The 25,274-nt window shown below is 37.5% G+C and overlaps 1 protein-coding gene across 1 annotated transcript in view; it reads right to left on the bottom strand.

The window, feature by feature from the left end:
- Positions 1 to 5,385: 5,385 nt before the first annotated feature.
- The window catches only part of LOC146002795 (uncharacterized), a 75,450-nt gene continuing 55,561 nt past the window's right edge, over positions 5,386 to 25,274 (bottom strand). The window contains exon 4 of the mRNA XM_083140741.1: positions 5,386 to 8,836. Coding sequence (XP_082996867.1) covers positions 6,589 to 8,836 — 2,248 coding nt within the window. The 3' untranslated portion in view covers positions 5,386 to 6,588. The remainder of the gene's footprint in view (positions 8,837 to 25,274) is intronic.

Below are 25,274 nucleotides of genomic sequence, written 5' to 3' on the forward strand. Positions count from 1 at the left end.
AGAATACCTGCCCACACATGGATAGGAAAATGTGTGCTGGAATCCCCAGTCATGAGTCGTATGAGGGTTTTCGTCTGCCCAGACATGGCTGTTTCGAGAATTGAGAACACACTCCCTAGTGAATTTACATTCATCTGTGAACAGAACTCGATGTGGAAACTGGGGCTCATTGATGCAGTGGTGCAGAAACCATGTGCAGAAGTTAACACGTGGTACAAAATCGGGTGGTCTCAAAGCCTGTACACTTTGGTGGTGGTAAGGATGTAGTTGTTGCTGTCATGTACACAAACTGCATTGTTGTTCTTTGAGGTAGAGGATCATAGATGGCAGCATGAAAAAGAACGACGTTTATATTTGATGATGCTTAAAGCAGTTTAGAAAGTGGGCCACAGATGGCAGCATTCAAGAAAACGTCTACTATTGTAAATAGAGAAAAAGGAAAGTGCTGATGTGCTGAAATAATGATTGTAGATATTAATACTAATTATAATGAAAGAAATAAATGAACTTAACACAATAACAGGATATAAATAAGGTGGAAAGGGTAATTAATATTCAGTAATAGCATAAGTGATCATTATATAAAGGTAAAGAAGTCGAATTGTAATTACGATTCTGGGTCTATTTCGGTTCCCACGAACTGAGAGTTTCGTGCGGCTTTTGGGTTGTTTTTCCCAGGTGTAGCACCATCTCACGGCAGGCACCGAAGCACTTTTGGTAGGTGCATCTATTGCAGCTCCAAGTTAAGGTTAGCACCGGCCAGGCGGCGATCTTTAACTAACCCCTTTCTCTTTGTTTGTCTGGGAGATCGATTTTCCTAATATTTCCGTCAATTTGGATAAGATCAACAAAGAAGCCCAAAGAAGAAAACAATACACAATATGTAATAATTACAAGAAGAAGTAGTCCAAATAAGAATATGCGTTAGTAATTATAAGAAGAAGAAGCATTAGTAATTACAAGAAGAAGAATTAGTAGTTACAAGAAGAATAAGCCTTAGTAATTATAAGAAGAAGATGCCTTATTAATTACAAGAAGAAGCCTTATTAATTATAAGAAGAAGCAGCCTCAGCAATTACAAGAAGAAGAAGCCCAAAGACAATTGGCTACAATTAATAAATAAAAATAGAAGAAAAATATTGTATGAAAAGATTTTCAAAGTTATCTAATATTTGTACATGATTATTCAAGAATATATTACGAATTGTACCCTCCGTAGTGGGTTAAATCTATTGTTTCTTTCCATATATTTGTAGTGTTAGTCACCCTGATCTGTACCCAGAGGTATCTCATCGTTTCTACCCTGTGCTAAGCTGGCAGATGCCCACATGAGAGGACGTGGGATTGCTCATGCAGAACCTCCAACATGATTCTGCGAGAGAAACACCCATTGCACATGCAATTGTTTGCATACTTGTTGACGGGTCCTGTTCAACGTGGTGCAGTACAGCCTATTCCAATTCAGGCATGCGGAGTCTCTTTGGAGTACCACAGTTCTTCCTGTCGGTGGTTAAGGTACCTTGTTCTCGGAGCCGTTGCGTAATGCTGGAAAAAAGAGTATGCGATGGACTCGCACGTTGTGGATAACGCTCTTGATAAAGCTGACGAGCTGCTCTTCCATTTCCTTCCGCTGTGCCATACACAAGGATCACGTCCGTGTATTCTGCAAACGTGTACTCAACCATGTTCATCGGAGATGCACAGGCATGAATGGGGGGGCTCCTGGCAGGATACCGTGGCAGGGTAGACATCACGTGCCCTCAGATGATCTGACGTCATGTACTGCCTACCTGGTTGCATACCAACACAGGCACATCAACACATTGTCATGGTTGTAGCATGGAAACGGTACATTTTCAGACATGGGTTCCTATTCCAAATATTGTCTACTCAGTCCCCTCTACTAGCCCTAGGAGTTTGTAAGGGGAATTTCCGAGCACCTTGTATAATAAAACCACAATTATTTATTCCAACCTTATTACTTAAACACAGCATAAATAGCCATGGCTACATTTCAAAATGCTGCATGGAAGCCTTTCATAAAATATCTTCAATCTCCCATAAACACTTTCAGCTTTTCAAGTGGATCACAAGATTTAATCTACTGTGATGTACAGAACTAAATGAGCACATTTAATTTCTTTGGCAAATGCCTTCCCAGAGAAGTCACATTTATATGGTTTCTCCTCACGGTGGAGACATCAGTGATGGAACACATTTCATAGTGAATGACATTCCAAAATTCTAAAATTCAATTCAAGTGGAATGCCATTTCTCTCTTCTTTTGCCCCATGCACTACTTTCATGTTGACACATTTTAAATTTTCTTGCAAACTATCTTACAGACTAACCAATAGAATCAGTTGTGGTGACAAAATTTGTGTTTAACCCATAATGGGTGTGGTGCCAGTTTGTAACACAAAGGGTGTCACGTAGTGATGTGAATTTACTATTTCCAAGAGTTATCAAAATATGAGCAAACTTTTCCACAAATTATCATGTATTTTGGATATTTATGCAATTATGAAAAAAAATTATCCACTAAATTCATTGTTATCTCCTTATTACTGAATTAATCTAATGCTGCAAAAACTGCCACACATTCGTAAACAGCTCGATAAATACATTGTAATTTGACCGAAAAAGATACAAAAAATGAAACATTGGTCAATTATCACAGTACATACATACATTTACCCAAAAAGAACAAAATCACATGAAAAAATCACCCACAAAAAAAAAATTCTGCACAATGTCAAAATAAAGGGGAAAAGATCAATGACAGGAGCGATAATCAGTGGACATGTATTTCATTATGTGATATTCCAAAATATGAAGCTACCAAAAAGGATAGGGAAGTGCATGTTTCCAAGGACAGCATTGTTCTAGAGTCGTTTTCACGTTCAGAAGACACAATGGCGCTTATGGAGAAACCACACAGTGTTGCCAATACAGCGCTAGCTCATGTCGCCGGGAAATGATGAGCTTCCTTCACAATGAAGGTGTTACATATTTTCTATATATAATGATAACTATATATGTAATTATTAATATTATACTGTGAACGTTACAGTTCATTAGCATGTCATTTTCCCATTAGATTTAATTTAATACACAGGCACATTTAATATTCATTCACCTTTCTCTGTAATTTTTTCATAGAATAACATTGAGATATGGTAATGTGTTACATATATATATATAAATTAATTATTGTTACCTTAGTTGGACAGTGGATCAACACCCTCCATCGACGAGTCTTGGGAGGATTGGCCACTGCTGTCAGAACTTGCCACTGCTGGAAGAATTGCTGCTTAACCTAATTAAAGGTTCGATGTCATCCTGTAGTAGGTATGCATTCCACATTTCCTCTTCTATCCCTTCAATGTGTCTGCAGTAATTCGACCATTGCTCCTGGGTAACTGATTGAAACGCAATGTCTATCAAAGGTCCCATTTCTTTCACTTTAAAATTAACGTTATGCCGCTCAACATGCCCTCTAACCTGACTCCATACAATTTCGATAGAATTCAGTTCACAATGGTAGGGAGGAAGTCTACAAACAATTGCTCCACGTTCTTCTGCAATCGAGTCAACATAATTAATATTACGACACTGAGCAATTCTCTTTTAAGAGAATCATCTGAAAAGGCGATATTTTTTTATTTCAACCATTCCCTAATTTCTTCCTTACAGGTTTTGGAAGTAGAAATAGTTTATAACTTTCTACAGTGGTAAGACGCATTGTCCATAACAATTACCGTCCCTGGCTGAATATAGGGCAGCAATTGCTCCTTGAACCACCGTTCAAATCGAACACTGTCCATTTCGTCATGGTAGTCAGCAACATTTTTTTTTGCTAAAAATAACATGTTTACCCCCCTCTACAAACCCCCATCTTACCACTGGCGTGCAGCAAAACAAATCGTGGACACCGAGCAGTAGGACCTTTAAGACCCATGGATAATCCAGGAAAAAAAGCTTCTGTAGGAGTTTTTATTGTTTTGTCCTTCCAAATCTTTGGCACAGTATGCCCTACATTTACCCAACTTTCATCTAAGTACACAATATCCCTTCCCTCATTCCTAAATTGTCTCATTTTCCATAAATATGAATGTCGCCACAATATAATATCGTTTCTTTCAATCATTAGTGCTTTTTTCCTCGCTTTTCGAATTCGAACCCCCTTTCTTTTACCAAACGGTAAAACGTTGAATAAGTGAAATTGGGCAAACCATTGTCATCGTTAACTTGCTTCATTACGGCCCTAATTGTAGGGGGAGCATTTTGAAACAGAAATGTGTGAAATTTCTGCCGTATAGCACTACGTACGAAGTCATTATACTTCACTTCCCTGTTGGTTTTATATTGAAGCCCACCTTGTCTTTTTCATGGTGTAGTGACTCGTCCTTTGCCACTTTCCTTTCTTGATCTAAAGAAGGTGCTTTTACTGACACCAGTCGCTTTGCAAAGTTCACTAACAATAAACGATTGGCTACGTCCGGGGTTCTTTTCCTTCAAGTAGGCGAACACATGTAAGACTGCTGTTCTCTCGCCACTTTTAATTATTTTACCCTTTTTCCTACGATCCATTGCGATCACTACACGTGCGAGTGTAATGCATGAAATAAAGACACGTTGTCTATAACAATGACACTTCAGAAATCACTTAAAAAAGTAAAAATCACCGAGCACTCACACAACTGAAAACACTTTTTCGAAAGAGGAAAATCGTCGAAACGGACAAAGCAGATCTCTCACTCAAGTAAGGGGAACCTGGCACATGGGTTAGATTCAAGTTGCAACCCAAACAAACAAATGAGTTATGGCCCACTTGAACTGATAAGACGTTAATGACTCAAGCAAGGCATGTCATATTTCTATCTTGAAGTCCCATATTTTGTCACGTGTTGGAAAGCCTTTCAAGGGTTAATATGGTGTCTATGAATTTATGTGTATGTTGGAAACTGAAAGGTGATCTTCATTTCAGTATTAATGTCGACAGTAATGTAAACAAAAACAACGTGTATTTGCCACAGCACTAATGTTGCTCACAACAGCAGCATTGGAAATAATTGTCAATTATTAAATTTAAGTAATTGCAATTCTATTATAACAAACTGCATGGAATAACATGGGTACCTGGGGGAAACCCTGGGGGGTAAAGGCGGTCAGGGGCGTGATGCTGATCACATCACCCCCACTCACGACCGGATCAAGAAAGTGTGGGGCGTTACCCCCACACCCCCTATACGCCTTCATGGCGTGGTGCTATGCACAGGGGAACAAAAAAAAAAAATGAAGTTAATATTTTTACTGAATGGAAATAAAATAACTCGAAAAACTTGGTGGTGATTAGCCGGAATGCTGCGGTGAGTCAGCTCAAGATGGCCAGACAACGTTTCCTTACTTCGCGCGTGGTTCGGGGTAAAAAGAAACTCCAAATGCATGGAAGTAATATTTCGGGGAGCCCCTGAGTGGTTATAAAAAATAATTTCATTATTTTCTCCACAACTTTGTCGCTGGAAGTTTTTACTTGGAATTACAGAACAAAAAATGGCCAGCGACGACATTTTCTACTGCACGAATATAAAAAATCTCCACATACTTTATTTGAATATTTTTTAATGCGAATATGCTTTAAAGTATTGATAAATTCTGAGCACCACCATCACCTATGACAATTAAAAAACAGTGCTAATTTTTTTCATAATGAATGCTTCAATTTTACGACATGTTTCAACGTTAGGAATGAAAACAATGTAAAAATTTTGTTTTCACAGAAAATTTACGTTTTTAATTTATCTAAAAATATGTAAGCAAGTTACCAGTTTTTTGTGTTCACCATCGTATTCTCTACAAAATTTCCTGCAAAACTGCAGGTACCGATTTTACGTAAGCTAAATTTGTAAATCGAGAAATTTCACAACAGCGCGCTCTTATTTTCCCATAAGAAAAGCATTGTCCATAAGAGCCCATTGTGTCTTCTGAACATGAAAACGACAATAGGCCAAATGTCACAGAGTTGATGCCATGCCCATTACATGTTAAAGACCTTGACAAGGATCGCCTATTTAAAAATATTCAACTACAAATAGGACATTAGTACCTTACTCTTGAATTAGCAGGAACTTGTAGATGATGTTTTAGATGAGATTTTTCGAAAATAATTTTGTGCAAATATTGCAGTAAAGCTTATTCTGAATATCGACATTCATACATCCCACAATTGTCTGATCCCAGATATCCTTTTATAATAAACTTGATTTACATGTGTGTGCACACACAGAGCAAAACTCCCCGAATTGCTTAATACATAATTCAAATGAGCATGATTTTAGTACATGTTTTACATTCATTTCATGCAAAAAAAAAAAGGCTAATCGGGACTAGAACTACAATTTAAAATGGGATCTGACCCACTACTTGCCTTCCTCAGGTATGGAACCCAGGACCCCTTGATTAAAAGGTGATGCTATCAGGTCCACATGAGTTCGTTTGTCACATACATAACTTTGCATGTGCATCTTAAGGTATTTTATCTCCTTGAAAAACGTTCGACATGTGTCACATTGGAACAGTTTCTTGTCAAACACTATGAGATCTTCTGTGAGTGTTAAGGTGCGATTTATGTCTGAAAGACTGTTCACATATATCACACGGAAATGCTTTCTTACCCTTATGGTGCATGTGGATATAAAGGTTTGATTTCTGACTGAAAGACTTCTTGCATATGTCACACTCAAATGGTTTCTCACCAGTATGACACCGCATGTGATTAATAAGTTTTGATCTCTCCCTGAAAGACTTTTTACATGTGCCACATTGGAATGGTTTATCACCTGTATGACACCTTTTGTGTCTCTTAACTTGTTGTTTACGTTTAAAAGTCTTTCTACATATATCACACTGAAACAATTTCTCAGCTATGTGACACTGCATGTGGACATTAAGACTAGATTTCAACTTGAAACACTTCTTACATATGCCACAATGAAACTGTCTTTCATCAGAATGAGACTGCACGTGGATATTACAGTCTGATTTCAACCTAAAAGCCTTTTTACATATGTCACACTGGAATGGTTTCTCATCTGTATGACACGTTTTATGTTTGTGAAGGTTTTGTTTATGTATGAAAGCCTTTTTACATATGTCACACTGAAATAGTCTCTCGCCCATGTGAGACCGCATGTGGCTATTAAGCTCCGATTTCCGTTTAAAAAACTTTTTACACATGTCACACTGAAACGGTTTCTCAAATGAATGACATACCATGTGGCTGTCAAGTTTACAACTCCGACTGAAAGCCTTTTTACATACTTCACACTGGAATGGTTTCTCACCTGTATGACACTTTTTGTGGATGTTAAGGGATGATTGATAGTTGAAACACTTTCTACATACGTCACACTGGAAAGGGTTTTCACCTGCATGAAATCGTATGTGGATATTAAGTTCCCTCTTCTGCTTGAAAAACTTATTACATATGTCACACTGAAAACATCCTTCACCAGAATAACATGGTGCATGGGTTGTAAGAGATGATTTCAGCTTGAAAGACTTTTTGCATGTTTCACATTGGAATGGTTTCTCACCCATATGACACCCCATGTGTTTATTAAGGTCTGCTCTGCGTTTGAAAAACTTGTTACAGGTATCACACTCGTATGGTCTCTCATTATTGTGACACCGCATGTGAAGGTTAAGATATAATTTATGCTTGAAAGACTTTTTACATATATTACACTGCACTGGTCGTTCATTAGTATGGAACAACATGTGGCTCTTAAGATATAATTTAAACTTGAAAGACTTCTCGCATACAGCACACTGGTATGGTTTTTCATCCATGTGACCCTGTACGTGGTACGCCATGGTGGATTTCAACCTGAAACGCTTTTTACATATATCACACTCAAATGGCTTCTCACCCGTGTGACAAAGAATGTGGGACTTAAGGCTTGATCGCTGCCTAAATGAACTTTTACATATGTGACACTGGTGTGGTTTTTCATTGCTGTGACATCGCATGTGGAGAATAAGAAGTAGTTTAAGCTTGAAAGACTTTTTACATATGTCACATTGGAATGGCTTTCCATCTTTATGAAACTTCATGTGGTTTCTAAGAAGTCTTTTATAATTGAAAGACTTTTCACATATGTTACATTGGAACAGTTTCTCAATTATGTGGCACTGCATGTGGTCTTTAAGGTATGACCTTTCTCTGAAGTACTTTTTACATGTGTCACATTGGAATGGTTTCTCACTTGTATGACATCGAACGTGCTGAATAAGGGTTGGTTTCAGTTTGAATGAAATTTTACATATGTCACACTTGTATGGTTTGTCCATCACATGAACAATGGAATGCACTTTCAGTGACGTTTTAAAACCAAACTTCTTACCACATATTTTACAGTCATGCCTCTTTTCTCCACAAGGGGAATGAAACTTTAGATTGCGCATTGTAGCATACGATTTCTTGCATATATTACAGCTGTATTTCTTCACACTTGGATGTCTCAACAAGCAACCATCATATTCATCCTTTCCTTGAGATGATTTTTCATTCAATAAGATATAACATGGTTTTACGTTGAAGTGGGTCAATAGATGATTTTTCAAAAAACAATTATTGAGGAACATCTTCTTGCAAATGTAGCATGAAAACGTCTCCTGATCTGTTTGAAAACATACGTGTCTCTTCCAAGCGCTCTCACCAGCCAATGTTTTATCACAAATTCTGCAAGTGTGAGACTTATCACTGGTACCACTATCAAGATGAGTAATTGTGGATGTAGATTTCTTCATGCGTATTGTTTCCACTAAGCCCCTAGAATGAGAATGAAAGAAAAAATAAAGAATTGGTCCCTGGAACCTACACTGCAAAAGTACATTTGTAATCATGCATATGCATTGCCCCATATAAATAGACTAGGTAGTTTGAGAGAGAAGTAATTAAGCCTCCCCAGACCATGAGAGATTTATCTCCATAAACAACAATTCTATATATAATTTGGATTGGAATTGGTCCTCTTGCCTTTTCCAAACACCATTACGACCATCTGAACCATAGAAGGAGCATCAGTACTTGTGAGAATAACACAGGATGCCAGTCTCTTAGCTTCCACTCACTATGGTTTCTGGCGAACTACATTTTCATGGCACGATGTCTTATTGTCAACTTGCAGGCTTTAGCAGTTCGTCGAGATAGTAACATAGCCTCCTTCTGACAGTTTGGTCACTAATTCTCACACCTCAAGTGTGCAATAATGCCCCTCCTGCAGTCCTCGTCCACTAACGTAGATGTTCCATGATGCTTGCAAATGAACAAAAATGTCGTGTACTGAGATTGTTTCTGTTAAGCAACCGGTTTCAAGGCATCTGGCAACATATCCATGCTTGATTGAGTTGCTTCATTTTACTTCGCTTTTCGTGCCACTTTTGGCTAATTTGCGAAAATGGGTATGAGTAATGATATGATGAAATTAATGAAGGGACACTCACGAACATCTATGCCCAGGCTGGATTCGAACCCGAGACCCCTGGCATCGTAGCACCATGTGCTAACTACTCTGTCATGGGGGCCTCATGCTCTTGAAAACGTTTCCATAGTTTCCATGTTACCCTGAACAACAGCCAATATTTTTGCAATATACCACTGTTAACTGCAAGAGTGGCTTCATTCGATGACAATTACCACCCTCACTGCCTACTGTAATGTGTTTGTTGGGTAAATGATATTAGAAAAAAGAAAGGTGACCCAGAGGGTAGAAATCGAAATTGATATACACCCAACTAACATGTTACAATAATTGTATACAGTATTTGAAGCCTTTCACGTGTCGTCACATGTTGCTTCAGTCTCTAACGAGATCCAAAGATCAACAAAATACGAGGGTGGATTGAAAAGTTCGTGGCCTGACCTAGAAAACGAGAAGATATTTGGATAAGTTATGTTTTATTTTTCCACGTAATCCCCCTCGAGGGAGATACATTTACGCCACCTCTCCGGTAACGCTGCTATACCACTTTTAAAAAATGATTCCTCAAGGTCTGCAAAATACCCCAGTACAGCACTTTTCACCTCTTCATCCGAAGAAAATCGCTGACCCCCCAAAAACTTTTTCAGGTTTCCAAACAGGTGAAAGTCCGAGGGGGCCAGATCAGGCGAATAGGACGGGTGCGGCAACAGTTCGAACCCACAGGAATGAATTTCTGCCATGGATGCAAGGGACGTGTGAACGCGCGCATTATCCTGGTGAAACAACACCTTTCTTCGCAGCATTCCTGGCCTCTTAATTTTAATTTCCTCGCGTAAACGTCGCAGCAGGGTGCAGTAGTATTCAGAATTGATAGTCTTTCCTTTTTCCAAGAAATCGATTAAGATAACGCCCCTAGCATCCCAGAATATTGATGCCATAACCTTGTTTGCCGACAAAACCTGTTTGGCTTTCTTTGGGGGTAGGAGATCCTTGTCGTTTCCATTGCTTTGATTGTTGTTTTGATTCCGGTGTATGATGGTGCACCCATGTCTCGTCCATAGTCACAAATCTTCCAATAAACTCCTCCGGATCACTTTCAAACAGTTCCAAACAATCACGGGAAAGGGTGAGTCGAGTGCGTTTGTGTTCAACTAAAAGCAACTTGGGTACCCATCTCGCAGACACCTTAGAAAACCCTAAATCGTTCACGATAATGTTTTGTGCTCGCTCATAGGAAATGCCCACAGTCTCAGCTATCTCGCGGATTTTGATTCTGCGGTCACTCAAAATCAGGTCACAAATTTTATTGACATTTTCTGTTGTGGTCGACGTTACAGGCCTGCCACTGCGGGGGTCATCTTCAATGCTGTTTCTTCCACGCTTAAATTCAGCCACCCACTTTTTCACCATGGAATACGAGGGCGCGGAGTCTCCAAGCGTCTCTACCATGTCCGTATGAATTTGCTGTGGTGTTAAGCCCTTTTTATGCAGGTACTTAATGACAGCGCGATGCTCTATTTTCTCCATGTCACAAATTTCCGTCACTTCTGCCTACTAAAAGTCCTCACCTGAAACAATAGAGCAATGAAATGAAATGAAATTTTACACAGTGACTACCAAAGGATATAGCTATGCAACTAATGTATGAAACTTAAAATTAAAAGCTTCCTTCCTACTCAGGCCACGAACTTTTCAATCCGCCCTCGTACATGAGATCAAACAAAGGGGAGTAATCGTACTCTCAAGACTAGTATTTTGCATTAACTATATCAAAGGGCACATTCTCCAAAGTTGAATCGCGATCATGCATCAGGCACACAAGAACAATCAAATACCCTGCATCTAGTTACATATGTTCAAAGAGCTTTAATCAAATGAACGACAAATAGTAATATTCAACCAGGCGCACAATGACCAATACTTAAACCTAATTATTTTAAGAAGTATTTAATACGGGATGATAAATGATACAATTCAATTTTATAGTTTATCTTGCTTTTATTCTAATAGTCTGTGCAGCGAAGAATTTACTATTGGTGGCAACAGCAATACATTCATATAAAGCACACATCAATGAACGACCAGCGTTACAGACATGAAAATTCATAATTTACAGCAGCACCTTGTCTTCTCAATCATTAATTCGGTTTAAACAATCCACGACAAACGTAAACATATTAAAAACTACAACAGTAATGTTGTTGAATATGTTGATATTTCCACTGAGGTTTGGAACCCTCTGCTTGCAAGAACCATGAGTGCGGACTCTTTTTTCAATGCATAAAGCTACTTCTCTCTTCTCTGTAAAGCAAACAACTTAACTTTTGCATATAAGTGAAACAATTGAATCGAACAAAATAAAGTGTCACATTTCCTTACATTATCAATGGGATTTCTGCTTCAGTACAGTATATCCAAGTGAAGTACCATGAAACTGACAACGTGCAGTTATACCATTAATGCTGACGAAAATGGTATGTAGGTATTAGAAATTTAAGGCAAGGAATTTATAGAATTGGATTGTATAGGTACCTGATTTAGCTAACCACACATTAAAACAGGAACACACTAATAATAAAAGCTTCTGAAAGTTCATATACGAGGGGCATCCTGAAAAAAGCTCCAATGGTGCCTATACACAGCACTAGTGGTCGAAGAGCGACACACACACATGCAGGCAGGATGAAGTGAGTGGCATATAGCTGTAATTTGGTACAGTTGCAACGCAGCCGCTTTAGGACAGTTCTAGGTTAAAGATTGCAGCTCTCATACAGTCTCCTACCGACTGCGATGTAGCCTACATTGCACGCTCAAAATTTGATAGACGTCGTGAGTGATAGTATGGTCAGATGATGGTGCAGACAATTCACGGAAGGCCAATCGAATGTGCACAATCCCATACAGCTGAGTACACACGGGCCCTTTGCATCACTTCAGGTGAGAGATCTTGGACCAATCCCTGTACAGCCGTGGCCTTGAATCTACCGACTTTCATCTATTTGTTTAACTGAAGAGGTTCTGGTAGGGCAAGGATTTGACAGCTACACTGTGGTAGAGATAGTTCCAGCCTTTGATGTCAGACACATATACCATGGGCATACAAAATTTAGTGCCATGCTACGACAAATGCCAGAACAATGGTGGTGATTATGCCGAAAATTAGGATAGGACTCACTGCAATAAATTACAACTGGTATTCTTCTTTTATTTATGCCTAATCAGTAGGGACCTTGATATTTTGTTATTTTTTTAAAAAACATTGGTTTCTTTTCTTATTTTTTACTGTACGGTGTTATTTTTCCCAAAATTCACATTTTCATTTTATTTTTCATACCCCTTTTTTAATTTTAGATAATGGAATTTTCCCCGTATATACTGAAGGGTGCATAATGACCATAAGTGGCGATGCACCCAAAAAATTAAAACCAATCATTCGCACGTGACAGGTACCGATATATTATGGCACCAAAAATTGGCATTATCTTTTTTGACTTGTTAGTGTTACGTTTCCCAAAATTCGCGATTTTGTTTTAGAAAATTTATCTGCCAAATATACCGAAACGTAATACTCCATTGTGCTTTTAAACTATTATTTTAAATTGTAGGTCACATGGTCTATGGATTTTGGTGACAGTTTTATATGTTGGAACAGATTTTTGAGGAAGTAAAGTGTTCCCCTGCACTTTTCCATGAAGGTGTATAGTAGGGGTGTGGAGTTAGGGCCCCACACTTTCTTGATCAAAGACAAAGGTAGGAGTGATGTGATCAGCACCATGCTCCTAGCTACCTTTATACCTCAAAGTTTCCTCCAGGTACCCACTTGATATGATGCTGGGTGGGTGCCGGAGGAGTTTGAATAGGTGGAAAAGATCCCGGTTCCCCCCACAGGGGATCGACCCCGGGTCTCTAACATGGTAGTCAGATGCCCTAACGATTGAGCATTACTTCCCGCTCGACAAATGCCAATGGTGCACACTTAGCTTGGTAATTCAAAACACATCTCACGTGACAAATACTTAAGATGTGGCTCCCGTGTGACTGTATATACACACTCGATCTCCTGTTAGAACCCTGCCACTTTGCTCTGTGATGCAAATGGTTTTGATAGAAGTTGAAAAAATCGTGGGAAATAAATGATTTAATGTGGCTGTCGGAATTATTCCATGTACGTATAACTCTATAGTTTACTCTTGAGTAAAATGTTGGAAAACTTGCATGTTCTATGTACACAAACATGGCCTAGAAAAGACAAGAATGTTGGATTTCATGGAATATTTCGTTGTTTTAGAACATTTTTTAAAAACAAATCGCTAAAAATGCCAACAATTCGCATTTTATGCCAAATTCGCATTATTTCGATATTTCGAATGGGCGAAAAATGTGTCCAGACATCACTGCATATTCCTAAACATAATTTCGCAGCAATTACCATTTTTCACGGTTTTGGCGTTTGCGAAAAATCAATGTCCCTACTAATTGAAAATTACTTTCTGGCCACCCGTCGTATAAATCAGTAGATGGAAAGTTAAAATTTATCAGAGCTGGCAGAGAAAAGTCAATTCTTGAAGAAAGTGATTTGCTTTTATGATTGAATGATTGGAGTAAATATGAAATTAAAATATTGACGTATTTATTATTAGTATTTTATTTTATAATACTGGACATTAACATTACTCAGTGAGAGATTAATGACCATCTCTCATGAGTTTAAACAGACAGGACACAGAGTGGTGTTAATTTCATTGCAATACTAGTGTTGCAGTAAATTTGAGGTTGGGAGCAAGCACTTGCCAATTTCTATAACGTTCACCAATGCAGATTTATGTTTAACTTTTTCGTGATAGTATTCAATATATATTCCATTTGGTTGGATTCTTCTTGATATCTAAGAATAGTGCAATGTCATTGTAAACGTATGTTAACTTGTGCGAAACCAGTAATACGTCAGGATGATGAAAGAAAACCTTCGTAAACACTGCTACAATAAATAAGGTGAAGTGAGCCAGTAGAGTAATAACATTTCAGCAGCATATTTGCAGTCTAAAGCTCTTCTTGTTTATGCATTCGATTTTTATTGGATGTTGCAGTAATGCAATTTCTGTTGCGTGTAGTAGCGAGATACTTTGTCGGGTGGCGATATTCGACAAATTCAACTTGTATGGCACCCAAGAACATGATAAATGTTACGTTCTCTTGAGATATGTCCATTCTTTGAAAAAAAAAAATACTAAAATTCGCACCTTCTTCCCAAATAGCGGGAGAAGAGGGGGCAAACTCCAGATTTTTATGTTGATTTTTTTCATTGAAATTCGGGGGTCGCGCCCCCAAGCCCCCTTTCGTCGGTTCGGCATTCTAAATTGTACACGGTTGCATGCTATGACGTTTTAGCTGCAAAACAAAACTGATCCGAAGTAGATTGCTCCCATAGTGCCAGAGTAATAACAATTTACCTCCAAAAATGCAAATTACCTATTTTTCGTAAAAAAATAAAAATCACATTTTGGCTTATTATTCAACTTGTATGGCCCCAAGAACATGAAAAATTTTACGTTCTCTTGAGAAATATCCATTCTTTGAAAATAATACTACAGTTTGCACCTTCTCCACAAAATAAAGGGAGAAGAGGGGGCAAACTCCAGATTTTTGTTTTTTCCATTAAAATTCGGGGGTCATGCCCAAGCCCCCTTCCTTGGTCCGGCGTTCTGAATTGTACATGGTTACTTGCGCTGATGTTTTAGCTGCAAAACAAAAGTTATCCGAAGTAGATTGCTCCCATAGTGCCCGAGTTATAACAATTTTCCTCTAAAGAGTGTTCGAATTTGAGGTGCCAAAATAAATAAAAATAAAAAAAGTCAATGAAGAGGAAATTCCCTGACATTTCCCTGACTTTTTTTGACACTTCAAATTCCCTGACTTTTCCCGGTTTTCCAGGTCTGTCGCCACCCTGATACATAATGTCACTTTCCTCAAATACAAATTAGTTTGTGGTTTCTGATGCTCTTAGTACCCTGTACAAGATTGTGGTTACTTTACATGCATTAATTACGAATGAGTTCAAAGAGAAGAGAAGTTGTTTGTGTGAATCGACGATTTAGTCAAAAACTCAATCAAAAATCCGTACAGTCAAGAGTTGCTTAATACGTCAATAAACATAATACTTACAAACATTCTCGACCAGCCCGAAGATACTTTGATCGAATCACAATTCATTCACAAAACCCAATTTTGCTTTCACAGTACTGGGGACAGTTTCATTTTCACTTTTATGTTTGGCAGAGCAACCTAAGTTGGATTCACAGTACATACCTTATTTTCTCTTTTGTGAATGGACTGATTCCTACACGTGCAATCCCATCCTTCACCTTAACCTTGGCTCCAAACGTTCTCGTCACCGGCACTGGTATCCTTCTCTTTTGCTCCGTGAAAACTGAAACGACTGCACCATCTGCTTCGCAAGTTCTATTTCGGTCCTTTGTCCTTGTAACCTCTTCCAATATGGTTACTGCATGTTGACTCCAAGTCTTGCTCCCTTTTCAGGTTTTGCTTCCCTATTCGACTAACCCAATATGCTCTGCGAAACCACGTCGATACTCCAAATTCAGCAAACGTGCAAAACTTAGCACTCTGTGTTCATAACATTTCCTTCTTGTAAATATGACTCGCAGTATTTGACCAAAATAATTATGCCATTTGTTCTACGTTATAATGCACTGCCTGACATGCAATTGATGGTGGTAGTTCTAAATCAGATTGTGAAATCGTGTAGTCTTACTTCCCTCAAAATACGAATAATTACAAAGTCCACAAACGTACCTCTCTGATATCAAAAAATGTCCATTCACTAAACGTGCAACATAATACTTTTTTGTTATAGTCCTCCATTTCCTCGTAGATCAGCTTAGCGAATTGTATAGATGGTTATATATACACGCGAGTATCTAATATGATCGAAGCCCAATATTCCCCCATGGGTGACTTCACGCTGTCGTACTTCATGAAAAAGGCTGTGTGTTTAAGGTCAGTCCGGGCTGTACTGTACTGTCTGTTTTTGCTTCGTGTGCCAGCGAGAGCAAGGCAAGCATGCACACCCTGACCTCTAGTGGCGACTTGTGCTACTATGTCATTGAACAAATAACTGATGCACCACGTAACAACTCGTCAGAGGCGGACTGAGTTGTGAAGTATTTTCTACGATGTAAAATATTACTGTAAATCAATTATTTGGTGTTCGCAGAAAAACATTCACAAAAACACGTCACACTACCTTGGTCCTCACAATAAACTATGGCTTCTAACATCACACTTCGATTTGTTACATGAAGCATTTAGATGTATTTAAGAAATGATGAACAAAGCAGCATACTGTCTTTATGTAGTGAAAAACGTTCAAATTTGACTGTAGTCATATTAGATCATTTGTGCACGCAATCATTGTTTCCAAAACTAATGTTCTACATATGACTAATATTATTTTATGTGCAGTGTATGTAACATCATCATTATATAACACACTATTTGAACTTTCCTGGTGCTAAATACTGTATATTCACAGTAATGTGAAAAATATTCATTCTCATTTAAAGGTAAAGGAAATTTTTACACCATTCGACCTCTACAGGTAAAGTAAATATGTATATACTACAGTCAGGCAAAACGTATATACTCTGAAATATGAAAAATATGTGAGTGAAATAGAATTTTCCCATTATCCACCCTGTGCAGGTAAAGTTAGAAGTTTAACACTAAAGTCAGGTAAAATGACACTAACACAGTAAGGTTTTGGGAACAGGTATATTTTGGTAAGGGCAAAATAAAACAATATTTCGTGGTCTTTATTTTTTTCTCTCTTTTGTTTTTACATATTTTGTGTGTTTATCTTTTTATAAATAAACCGAACCGGAGAAACTGAATCATGATAAGCTTTGCGATCTAAATTTATAAATTTTCAAAATGGAAATTTTTTTCCGCGGCGGTAGAATGTATCAATCCATATTATTATTCTTTATTTTAACTTTCCTTAAGCTTTATTTCACCTAAGTTCATTCACTTGTTTACACTAGCTGTCCAGTCCTGTCAGGAATTTGAATTAAGCAGTCGTGTGTTATGCAGACTTCCATGTCCTGATATATTGGGGCTGCAAGGTTTACATGAGGTAAAGAAGAAGCAGCTTACACGAGTAGAAAGGTAAAAACTGATTGATCAGCGTATAGGAAGTCTGCAGAGAGAGGTGTTGAGAGGGACGGACAGACTGGGGAGGGACTCACTTTTGGTTTGGATTAGAGACAGCCATCAGGGCTTTGGAAAGGAGAGAAGGAGCAGTCTGACTGACTTAGGTGAACTACCTACGAAGCCTAGAGAGAGCTTAGTTTTATTTTACTTTATGTGATCAATTTTATTATAATTTTTCAAAGTGTAGACAGGTAATTATCCTAACCATAACATGCATGATTCACAGTAGCGTACGCAGGATTTTATCAAGGAGGGGGGGTATTTCTAAAACTTTCTCCAAATTCAATTTACCATTGTTTTATTATACTTTAATTAAATAATAATAATCACAATTAATTAATAATACTTATAATTAATTAATTAGCTGAATTACTACTACTAATACTACTAATACCACTACTACTACTAAGTACTACAGATCTACATAAATATAGTATTTACGAAAGCAATAGAACAATATCACTTTCTAGTCATTCGATTTTTATCAAATTCTGGGAGCATTTTTTTGTTTCTTTGTTACGAAATAATTGTCTGGTCAACGAGGTGAGACATTTTAAGTGTGAAGAAAATCCATAAAAACAAGAAAATATATTAAAATAAATTAAAATAATTAAAGTATGGAACTCATCCAAGGAGCTGCGGTAGTCTGGTCGGTAGAGCGTCTGACAACCACGCGGGAGATCCGGGTTCGATTCCCGGAATTGGTTGGAATTTTTCCAGCTTCTTCTCCTCATAAATGTCCCCGATAATTCACATCTGGATTGTATCTCTGTTCTTGCCAACAAAACATTTTACAATAGTTAAGCTTATTGTCGTTTGAATAATTGTCTAGTCAACAAGGTGAGACATTTTAAAAGAGAGACATTCAAACATGCTGCGGTAAACAATGGGAAGGTGGACTGGTGACTGTTTTTGTCCGCCTAGCCTTTGTCTATACATTAGCCGCTTACAACGAACCAAGAACTTTCTTTAGTTAATCCTCATTGTTCACACAAAAAAAATACATGTTCATTGAACGTAGAGGGGTGGCTGATGGGGTTACAGCCCCTATCAAAATTTTGAGAAAATCAGAATTTTCAAATAAAAATCCTTTAAGAACTTTAAAAAATCAAAATGTGTAAATGCGAAACCTCTTTTAAAGTGAGTCCCGATTACCATTTTTGTCTTTGAATATAATTTTAATATACTGAAAAGCTCCAAAAATACGATTATTATGCATATTTTATTATGCATCCTGCCCTCCAAAACGAAGGCATGTGCTATCCACATTTACTATTCCAGCCCATCCCGAAAAAAAAATCCTGCGTACGCCAGTGTATTGAACATTGTTGCAACTGAGATACAAAACAAGCTTTCTCTCTCTTAAATCATAGTTGCCCTCATATTTTATTTTCAAGAATACATGTTAATTTTCAAGGCTTTCTCTCTGAAAGATGCATGTGTTTGGAATGCTGTGCTTTTCTTCTTGCTGCATGAAAATAATAATTCAAATTATTATTATTATTATTATTATTATTATTATTAGTAGTAGTAGTAGTAGTAGTAGTAGTAGTAGTAGTAGTAATAGTATTGTCCTAGATCTTTGACTGTGGTAAGTTGGCCATTTAATTATTTTTTTCCACAGCATTTTTCATAACATTTCACAAGCTCAAGGGGGGGGTTAAACCCCGTAACCCCCCCCCCCCCTTGCGTACGCCACTGATGATTCAAGATCAAAGGTTCACAAAAACGAACAAGTCACTATTTGCCATTTCTAGTAGTATATTTAAGTATTGTATTTCAGTTGTAACTTTCGCAGTCAAGCATTTAAACAGTCATGAGCACAAGGGCTCTCATCATTAACGAGGATGAATGGCGAATACCTACATCTTCCATTAATCTATTGGGAGTGGTTGGTTCGATCCCATCATTCTGTAGAATGATACAAATTTTCCTCTGTCTTAAGTATTTTTTGGAGAATTTTATACTAGATGTAAATGCAGATATGTGCATGTGCAAAATATATAATTTTAGGCTGACGTTTATTTTCCAGGGTGGAACAAAATGATTGAAATTATCTCCACCACTTTTTCTTTGGTCATTTCAAGCTATCTTTAATGAAAAACGTTTTGCGATCAAACAACATATTGGTTAAAGTTACATTGAAATTAAGAACATCATCATATCAACATGTAAACGCAGGCTATGAATAGGGACACTGAATATTGGAACACTGAGAGGAAGGACTGAAGAAATTGTGGATCTAATGGAGAGAGGAGGAATCGACATCTTTGGAATGAGTGAAACAAAATGGAAAGGAAGAGGAGAATTGAAAATTAGCAAAAACTTATAAACTGTACAGGGCAAGTACCGAAGAGGGCAGGAGAAGTGGGGTTGGATTTGTGGTCAGAAGTGGACTAAGTAAAGAAGTAGAGAGGTTAAATGACAGAATAATATAACAATAAATTAATGTAAGAGGAAAAGTAATATAAATAATACAAGTGTATAGCCCACAAAAAGAGTGTACAATGGAGGAGAACGTAGAATTTGAAAAAGACTTGAGAGAACATGTAGGAAAGAATTTGCAAATTGTGATGGATGACTTTAATTCACGAGTGAGAAGAGACAGGAAAGGGTATACGGAAATGATTGGAGCAGATAGATGGGGACAGAGGAATGAGGAGGGAAGGAGGCTACTGGAATTTTGTAAGAGAAACAGACTGTTAGTACGTAATAGCTGGTTCAAGAAGAAATATGATAGCCCCAAAATTACAAGATAGAGAGACAAGCAAGAAAGAAAGATGGAAGAAACACCATAGTGGAATGAAAACACTAGAGAGGCAATGAAAAACAAAAATGATGCATTCAGAAAATCGTTTCAAATTTAAATCACAAAATACACGAAAAGAGTACATGGAAAAGAAGGAAGATGCAAGAAGAGTAGTAAAAAAGGAAAGAAGAAAATGGATCCAAGACTGGCCAAAGTGATAGATGGGAACAAGAAAGTATTGTATGGATTAATGTGAGAAAGGAAAAAGAGAAAGAGGAGACAGCCACTAAGGGATGAAAGGGGGAATGTTGTAGAAGAGGATGAAGAAATAAAGAGAATGTGGCGAAATCGTTTCGAAAAATTGCTCAATGTAAAAAAAAAAGAATGAACATGAAGAAGTGAAAGAAAAATAAAACAGGAAGGAAAAAATTAATATCATATGGAAGCACTGAAGGGAGTGAAGAGAGGTAGAGCACCTGAAATATATGAAGTGTCGGTGCAAATGATACTAGGAGCAAGAGTGATTGGTGTGCACCGGCTGTACAGACTAATGAAAACAATGTGGCAAGAGAGAGAAGTGCCAAGAGATTGGGCAAAGGGACTAATAGTTATACTCAAGAAGGTAGAGGGGAATGGAATGTAACAGAGCAATAACACTAATGTGCTTCTCAGCAAAGGTGTATGAGAAAATATTAGAGAAAAGGGTAAGGGAAGTAACAGAGTTGAACTTAAGAGAGGAACAGTAAGGATTTAGAAGAGGTAGATTAACAGCAGATCTGATATTCACAATAAGGCAATTACAGGAAAGGCATTACAAGTATGGAAATGATTTGATTATGGCATTCCTAGATATAGAAAAAGCATATGATAACAGGAGTGCCCACAGGGGGAGGACTATGGGGCAGTGTGTGCCATGGAGATTTTGGGAGGATTCTTCCCCCTTGAAATAATATAAAATTCAACATTTATACAGGGTGTTTCAGAGCGACACAGACACTACCTTTTTCTCGAAAACGGGAGATCAAATCAAGTTGAAACAAAAAATGCACCACTAAGTTAGGCCCAAAGAACCTGCAGAAAGTATTTGCAACAGTCTGAAAGCCACCCTTTGTGGTTTTAGTGGGGGGCACATGCCCCGTTCGTGCGATTTTCAAATGTGAAGGGTATGTTTGGAAAGCAGATTTGGAAAGGCAGGGAAAAAATACGATTGTCATATGAAACATTTGTCTGTACCACCTACCGTTTTCCGTGTAGAAAATGGTTTTGCAAAAAAAGGAAGGTGAGCCAAATCGAGTATACTGAGCTTAACAATTAAGATAAGTGCAGCACCATAACAGTTTCGGAAAGTGCAGGACACAAGCTTTCCAACGATATGCCACATGATGACTGTGGGACTAAAAAGGATGAAACCGTGTGAACCAAAAGAGGGGGTCTAAAGTTAGGGAAGAACTCGAAAATTTCAAATGGCAAGGGGGGTCTAGTAATACCTCGTTTTAAAGGTCACAGAAAACGTGAAAAGGATGCGAAAATGATTTTGTAATCCACTGACCGGTTTCAAAATGACGACCAAAACAATTCTGACCCCTGAAGTTGGTGTTCCAAAGTGAGGAATTACGTACGTAAATAGCAAAACACAAACACTGGACAGAGTACATGAGATCCTGTACAAACAATTATGGTAATGAGTCCGCTCTTGAAACACCGTACTACTCTAAGCTTTGTTTGAGCTGCAACTTTGACCGACCTTCACACTTTCTCCAGGCTTAGGACAGGCAAAGAATGGTTTACTGTCACGCACAATAAGGAATTCGTTAGCGTGTTTAACCCTTCAAGCCGGGAGTTAAATATTCATCAGCCGATGTGAGAGGCGGTAATTTTAAATCACCAAAACAGCAATTTTCGCATAATGTCACAAAATTGAACATATCTTAAAAGCCATTTGCTCAATTACAATGAAATTTTCAGGACTTGTAAACGAAACTTCACACTACACAAAAATGTATAAATAATGACATTTATACTATAATAACAAAAATAATAATAAAAATAAAAAATTACATGTTGCGTTTACAAAGTACTCCTTCTGTCTTGTGTTCTTGTTAGTTTAGAAGTCCAACGTTGTGTGGTACAATTTAAAATATGCTTCGAAACACAGTCCTAAGTTAACTTCACTACAGGTCTTTTGCATCACGATTTACCAGTTCTTCCAATTCTACGTACCTTAAAAACTAGGCGAGTTTTGCACAAACAGGCCTTCAATGTAACATGGCGAGTTCAGTCCACAGTCCGGAACCTTACATGTTTGAATGCATGCTTTTGGTTACTCGTCATGCAACTTCCAGTCCTATTTCGAAGGTACGAGAAGGTTGGCCTGATGAATTGACTGCAGTTGCCTGGTCGTTGAACGTCTTTTCACGGTCCCATCGAAGCACGAAGTGGGATTGCTGAAGGACCAGCAATTTACAGGGTATTTGGAGTCACCAGGAGGCAGCACATCTATGTGCAGCTGACAGAGGGAGCTACCCTCTGGCGGTGGACATGAGAACTTCGATTTTTAAATGTAGGTTCCTTTTGTGGACTGTGACGCTGCGGGATTTTATATTATAAAATTGCATCATCACAGCGGTTATCAGTAAGGTTGTAACAGTGAAAACATCTCTTGAATTTTTAAAAAGTTCACCTTGAAAACCAGGAATAATACTTACATTTTATCAGGGCCCTAGAGTGGCCATCCTGCAGTGTTATTAAAATGTGATGATCCACTTCCTGTGTGGCAAATCTAAAAATATGAGCTTTTTTTTGTAAACAGAAAAATTTCAGTGGAATTTTCTAATGCATGTGAGCAAATATTTATTTATTTTTTCTTCTGTGTGAAATAAAATTTGATGTTTATTCTTTAGTTACCTTCTTGTTCCTTGAAGTTATTATTTTTTCATACAATAAAATCAAGTACTCACTTTTCAAAACTATTTTTGGTGTTCTATTCATTTTGGTGCACACTCTGGAAGCTCAAGTTCCTGAGAGAATTGTGGCAGTGCCCACTGAAACTGATAGAACACACGTGAACACAAAAGTTCTCCAAATTAGTGAATATTTCTTTCTTTCATTCCCCACAATGTAACATAATTTTTTAATAAGAATAAGTTGTTAATTGTCATCCAAGATGCCTGATTGCATGTTGCTAAAAAGTTATATTTGTTAATCTTGATATGTTTGAAATATTATTGTCACCTAATATCACAAAAGAAAATACAGATATATATATTTCATTGAATGGTCGATGTTGTCTTTTTCTCTGTTTAATTGATGAGAAAAATCTACAGTTGGGCAATCAACTTATCAAAATTGCAAGCTCCAAAACTGTGATACAGTGCGTAAACATGTATGGATGACAATTCCGTAAGAAAGAAAAAAGTTTTAATGTACATTAACTTATAGTCTGTGAGCAATATGTGCACTATCCAGAATACCACTTAAATTCATGGATGTGCAAGTAGTGAGTTCGTAGGTTCAGAAGTTCGAAGTACTATGAAATGTTGGACAAACAAGAGAGGTCAAGCACCAGTCTCTTCAATCGCACAAGTGGGAGAAGTGAAATTATATTCGTACATATATATTGATTGAGAGAGGTGGAGGGAAAAAGACACCTCACTATTTCAACTGGGTATTTACAATTTTATTTTGCATCATTTGAGAAATATTGATGAGAGATGATGTTACGCTGAAAGACCTAAGCAGTAGACTGTCATTCTTCAAGCTAAATGTTGAGTACTAGTGGCGTCTGTGGTGTAGTGGTAGTGTGCTTGCCTTGTATGATAGGGGTCGCAAGATCGGTTCCAAACCACAGCAGAAACTTCTTCAGAAGCAAAAGGGCAATTCTCTGAACAGTGAAACCAGAATATCAAATAACGTAGTTGCAATATTAATTTTAGATTCATGGTATTTAGGTAGAGTAGAATCCAAATCATCATTATAAACAAAAAACAGGTAAATAATTAGAAAATATTAAAAAATAAACATCTGTAAAGTTGAAGGTCAATTTACAAGTGAAAACTCTAAAACTTCACCTCGGGTGCAGATATATTTTTATAGATATATATAATTAACATATTTGAATTATTTTTATTTATCAAATAAAAGGTTCCTTAGCTGCATATGGAATATGGAAATAAACGAATTAGTCTTTTAATACACTTCAAAACTGGCATTTTTAAAGTACTCCGCAGCCTTTTTCCGTGCATCACGCAAAATATTATTTTTTTCTTGTGGAGAAAGAATTTTTTGTAGAAAAACATTTTGAAACTAAAATATACTTTCAATACACAGCATAAAGTTAGCATATTGGTTACGTGCGTGTTACTCACTATCTATAAACAAAAATACGTTAGAGTATTGAAATTGGTCTACTTATGAAAGTGAGTATGTATTCGTATGTGAACTACGTGTTGGAAGCTTTACTGCTTCCTTCTTCAGGTGGTCGTATTTTTGGTATCCTCGCATGACACTTCTCCGACGTGGCTTGATGTTGCGAGCCGAAAATACGACCACCTGAAGAAGGAAGCAGTAAAGCTTCCGAAACGTAGTTCACATACGAATAGATACTCACTTACGTAAGTAGACCAATTTCAATACTCTAACGTATTTTTGTTTACAGCATGAAGTACTAGACATGCAATTACTACAATTTCATTCAAGCCACTGAGACACCAGTGCAAATAGTTTTCATGTCCCGTGCATCACACTTCAAAGCATAACATCTTGAAACTTGAACTGTCCTCAGGAATTAACTATGAGAGGAGGCCTTGTTT

Source organism: Lepisma saccharinum, chromosome 19, assembly GCF_977018435.1.
Source record: "Lepisma saccharinum chromosome 19, izLepSacc3.1, whole genome shotgun sequence".
NCBI lineage: Eukaryota > Metazoa > Arthropoda > Insecta > Zygentoma > Lepismatidae > Lepisma > Lepisma saccharinum.